Raw genomic sequence first — 5,206 nt, 5'->3', positions numbered from 1 at the left:
TGTGCGTGTGTATCTTTGCATTTGAATGTGTGTTACTGTGTGTTTGAGCATATAAGTATATGTAATGCCAGAGGGGGTGTTCCTATGTGTGTGTGCGTGAACATGATGATCTGTGTGTCTACTGGTGTGTGTACGTCGGTGTGTGTGCCTGTTACTGCATGTGTGTTTGGGCACTGAACATTTGTTGTCTCAACATACATTTCAGTGAGTCATCCTCACTCTGTTGCTTCCTGTGTGTGTGTGTGTGTGTGTGTGTGTGTGTGTGTGTGTGTGTGTGTGTGTGTGTGTGTGTGTGTGGGCAAGCGTCTACATGTACGGGAGTGCATCTGATCCTAAATGTCAATTGGGGCTGCTGACAGAACTGTAATAACAGCCTTGGCCACAGGTTTGCTGTGGGGGGTTCAGCATTACAGCAGTGGTAGCCAAAGCCCTCCAGCTGAGCCACACACACACACACACACACACACACACACACACACACACACACACACAGGACAGCCACTTACTGCACAACCCAACACCTCACCACACCACACACATACACACTCTCTCTCTCTCTCTCTCTCTCTCTCGCCCTCGCTCACACACACACAGGATTCTATTTCAAATTCAGCTACAACTATCTACTGCCTACTACTGTGTAAATTGTCCACTGTCCACAGGGTGCAATAGTTATAGTTTAGGCCGTGTTCTCCTCCTGCTATACAGACACTGCAGTATCGGTTAGTGTATGACAGGCTCAGTGCATCATGACAGACTAGATACAGTGTCCCTTATAACGGTGTTAGGAGGGTGTGTGTTGTTGGGCCGTCTTACCTTGCGTGTAGGCGGCGTCGTCGGAGCCCGTGCTGAGTCGGCGGGGCTCGCTGGTTCGGCCATGGTGAGCGACCAGAGGGTCGGAGGTGTGCTGGGGGTCCTGCTCCACGTAGTGGTGGTCCGCCGGCAGGCTGAGGAGGTTGGTGGGCTCGAAGGTGGGCGACACCACGCCGGGCGAGACCGCCGGGGGCTTGTTGGGCGACACGGTGATTTTGAAAGTGTATTTGGTGTTGGGCTGGGTGACCACCACGCGGGGGGACGTGGCCGTGCCGGGCCCTCCTCCGCCCATGGAGGCGCGGGACTTGGGCGGGTGGTGGTGGATGTAGGCGGGGCCCATGCTGACCCCGGCCCCGTGCTCGCCCCGCGAGATGTAGAAGGTGGGCGGGTTGCGGCCCCCGGAGCCGTCGTCCGAGGAGGCGTTGGCCGAGATGTAGAACTTGGGCTGGGAGCGCGAGGAGCTGGGGGGCAGCGCTGAATCGTCACCGCCGCCGCCGCCGACGCTGGAGGCCGAGGGGGGGCTGGCCGAGATGTAAACGGTGGGCTGGCTGCGGCTCAGGCCCGACGCGCCGATCGAGAGCGGGGTGGTGGTGCCCCCCGCCAGCGAGGACGAGGAGGCCGGGCACGAGGAAGAGGAGGAGGAGGAGGAGGACGTGCGCAGCACGGCCGTGGCCGAGGAGTTGCTCCTCTGCGGCGACTCCAGCTTGATCTCGATCTGGTTCTTGCGCGGGCCGGTGGAGATGTTCTGGATGTTGTACTGGCTGAAGGAGCAGGACGAGGCGCAGGACAGCGCAGAGGGCAGCCCTGAGGAAGAGGAGGCGGGGGCGGAGGTGGAGGCGGGGCACGTGGCTGAGGAAGAGGAAGCATTGGAGGAGGAGGAGGAGGAGGCTGAAGAGGCCTGGGCTCCGGCGGCAGAAATGGCCTGCAGGAAGGAGGGTGCCTGAGGGTTGGTGGGCGAGCTGATGGGCATGTAGACGTGTGAGGTCTGGTGACCCTGCTGCGACTGGTGCTGTGAGGTAAGGTTATGGAGCGCCCCCCCGCTGCCGCTCCACGAGCCCCCGCCCAGGCTGGAGGGGTGGCTGCTGATCTGGTAGATCTGCTGCTGTGGCTGCGAGGTGGGGCTGTACTGCGCTCGGGCCGCCCCTGCCTGCTGCTGCTGCTGCTGGCCCTGCCTGCCCCCGCCGGCCCCGGGCTGGGTCACGTAGGGCCGGATGTAGATGGAGTTGCCCCCGGACGGGCTGTTGAGCCCGGGCTGCGGCCCGCCGTGGATGTGCAAAGACGTGGGTGTGTTGCGGCCCGTCTGGATGTTGGGGGCCAGCGTCACCGTGATGGGGTTGAAGCGCGGGGCCTGCGGGGGCCCCATCTGGTGTCCTTTACTGCCCCCGCCTCCCAGCTGGTACAGGCCCAGGTGCTGGGGGGGCTGGGGCTTGCGTGTGGATGCGGCGGTGGGCTCCATGCCGCCGAAGACGTTCAGGCTGGTGGGGATGTGTGCGGGGGCGGACTGGGGCTCGTGGGCCTGGGCGTAGTAGGTGGCGTGGGTCTGGGGGGAGCTGGGCAGGGGCCCCTCGCTCAGGCTGTGGGACAGTGTTCGGCTGCCGTTCTGCCTCGGGACGCTAGCGCTGTTGCTAGGCACATGCTGACACTGCCGGCCCAGCGTGAGCTGAGTCATGTGATTTCTCAACCGCGCCAAACTGGGCTCGTCGCACGAGGAGAAGTGATTGAGGACGAGGGCGAGAGGCTGACGTTCCCGTCGTTGTACAGGTATCCCGGACTCACTTGAGACAGGTACTTGCAGCAAGCATCCAAGTTGTTGTTGTTCTAGGGGAGGAAAGAGACAATTGGAATTTAAGAAAGTCACAATTGGGAGTGCCATTTACAACTGCTAGGATACCATTCGTGAGCACACTGCACACTGTTTATGTGAGCTAAGTGATGTCTATGCGAGCACACTGCACACTGCATACTGTTTATGTGTGCTAAGTGATACCCTATGCTAGCACACTGCACACTGCATACTGTTTATGTGAGCTAAGTGCTTGCTTTTGCTGCACAACAGCACCAATTACATAGTCATACAGTCCCTGTTAGACATCACCACAAGCCCTGACACACACACACACACACACACACACACACACACACACACACACACACGCTGTGGCTTGCTTCTGATATTTTTCCACCGAAACAAACACGCAGGGCTCCTTAAGCTGCTTTGCATTTCAACACAGAGGGTTGGGAAACCTGAGGCAAAGCCAAGAGTTGAGGGCCGCGGACAGGACCGGCGGAGTTTGTCCTCGCTCACCTGAAGAACGCACTGGGACACGACGCCCTCAGGGACTTCGGGAAACTTCTGGCGCAGGTCGTGCAAAACCTGGATGTCAATCTGGTGGTTTCCCTGGGCCATTCGTGTAGTGCCGGGGCTGGACTGGGGCTCTGCGCTCAGTGTGGGGCCTCAGGCGTGGCAGACGCTGGCTCTATCACGCATCACGCATCTTCTGCAGGGGGACAGAGACACACAGGAGACGTCAGGGGACACAGGAGAAACAAACTCCTCACATATATAGACATGCTATCATGTTTCTTTAACAGGGCACGGACACATGACAAGACAAGGATGGAAACAAACAGCATCTTATCACACGTGATACATTTATAGCCTTTGCTGTAGCAAGTTCACACATACATCCTACCACACACACGCTAACATACTACTAGCAGGCACACCCATCCACAGACACGCACGCACGCACGCACGCACGCACGCAGCAGGTAGTCAGAGTGCAGAGATGCCAAACCCCATTGCTGTAATGAGAGGCATTGTAAACAGGGAGGTATGTGTGTGGCAGTGCAGAGGGGCAAGCGGGCAGGGCAGCCATTCCAAACGCTGCTGCCCCATTCTGACACGACTCTCTCCACCAGAGGCATTCCAGCGCTCATTACATACGGCCACAGTGGCCTTTCACACAATCACAACACAAATCAGGCAATCTCTCTCTCTCTCTCTCTCTCTCTCTTTCCAGCGCTCATTACATACGGCCACAGTGGCCTTTCACACAATCACAACACAAATCAGGCAATCTCTCTCTCTCTCTCTCTCTCTCTCTCTCTATTCCAGCGCTCATTACATACGGCCACAGTGGCCTTTCACACAATCACAACACAAATCAGGCAATCTCTCTCTCTCTCTCTCTCTCTCTCTCTCTCTCTCTCTCTCTCTCTCGCTCATTACGGCCACAGTGGCCTTTCACACAATCACAACACAAATCAGGCAAAAACCTGAAGGGCATGCAGCTCACAGGACTCTCTCTCTCTCTCTCTCTCTCACTCACTCTCACTCACTCTCACTCACTCTCACTCACTCTCACTCTCACTCACTCACTCCTCACTCTCACTCTCTCTCACTCTCTCTCACTCTCTCTCATTCTCTCTCTCACTCTCTCTCTCACTCTCTCACTCCTCCTCTCTCACCCCTTTGGTCTGTCTCTCTCCTTTCCTCTGTCGCTCCCTGTGATAATAGAACCGGAAAGGATCTCTCTGTCTTGAAGACAGCAGAACACTTTCTTAGAGGACCTCTGCATTAATATCCACACATTACCATCGCTCCAGGACCCAGACAGGCACTCCCACCCACACTGCAACACTAACATACATAGGCCCCCTATGGTTTCCGTCATGTGGAAAACACAGAAAGAATTGCAGAATTCAGTAAGGAAAACTACTTACTTTTGCAAAATGACTACGTTTAACCTGGACAATTGTGCTGAATTGAAGATTTTCATATAAAATGACAGGAGCGAAATATATTTGGTTGCGTTATAGGCAACATTTGTGCCTGTGTGAGTGACACAGGCAGGTCAAAGATGTTGTCAGAGACAGCTAGTCAAACTGAAACAACAACTCAGTAAATCTCATTCTATAACCCCTCGCGTTTGGTAGTTTTGAAATACATTCAGAGTTTGACACACTGACATTGTGAACCAAACAGGAAATACAGTCACTCATTGTAGACTGGCACCCAAGACTAAAACTGGCCATTGGCAGCATCTGAATATTCTTAGAATAACCAGAAGACTTACAATGTGGTTTACTGACTCAGTACGAGTCTCGTAACCGGAAACCAGAAGGTAATCTCCCCTTAAATACGTTTGCAACGCTTTCATTCTATAAAATGTGACTGAAAATGATAGTAAACCAAATTGTATTTGTAGTCTTTAGGATTATACTAGCATATGCTACCCTACACTCCCACCCTATAACAACACAGTTCATCAAAAACTGTCGATCCAACATGGTGTACATCACACAGCATGGTAGTGCCAACATGGTACCATAGCCAATATGGACAGATGACAGTGGCAGACAGGCTCTGAAGTGGGCAGTGCAGAACAGC

General features: G+C 55.0%; 1 protein-coding gene across 1 annotated transcript in view; it reads right to left on the bottom strand.

Moving 5' to 3' along the window:
* tab2 (TGF-beta activated kinase 1 (MAP3K7) binding protein 2) overlaps positions 1 to 3,343 on the bottom strand; it is a 20,740-nt gene extending 17,397 nt beyond the window's left edge. The window contains 3 exon segments of the mRNA XM_031581160.2: positions 817 to 2,572; positions 2,575 to 2,631; positions 3,119 to 3,343. Coding sequence (XP_031437020.2) covers positions 817 to 2,572; positions 2,575 to 2,631; positions 3,119 to 3,220 — 1,915 coding nt within the window. The 5' untranslated portion in view covers positions 3,221 to 3,343.
* Between the last annotated feature and the right edge of the window lie 1,863 nt (positions 3,344 to 5,206).

This window comes from Clupea harengus, chromosome 15 (assembly GCF_900700415.2).
Source record: "Clupea harengus chromosome 15, Ch_v2.0.2, whole genome shotgun sequence".
NCBI classification, from domain to species: Eukaryota; Metazoa; Chordata; class Actinopteri; order Clupeiformes; family Clupeidae; genus Clupea; species Clupea harengus.
Note: the sequence above shows the minus strand (reverse complement) of the source record. Positions and strands in the feature narration are given on the sequence as shown.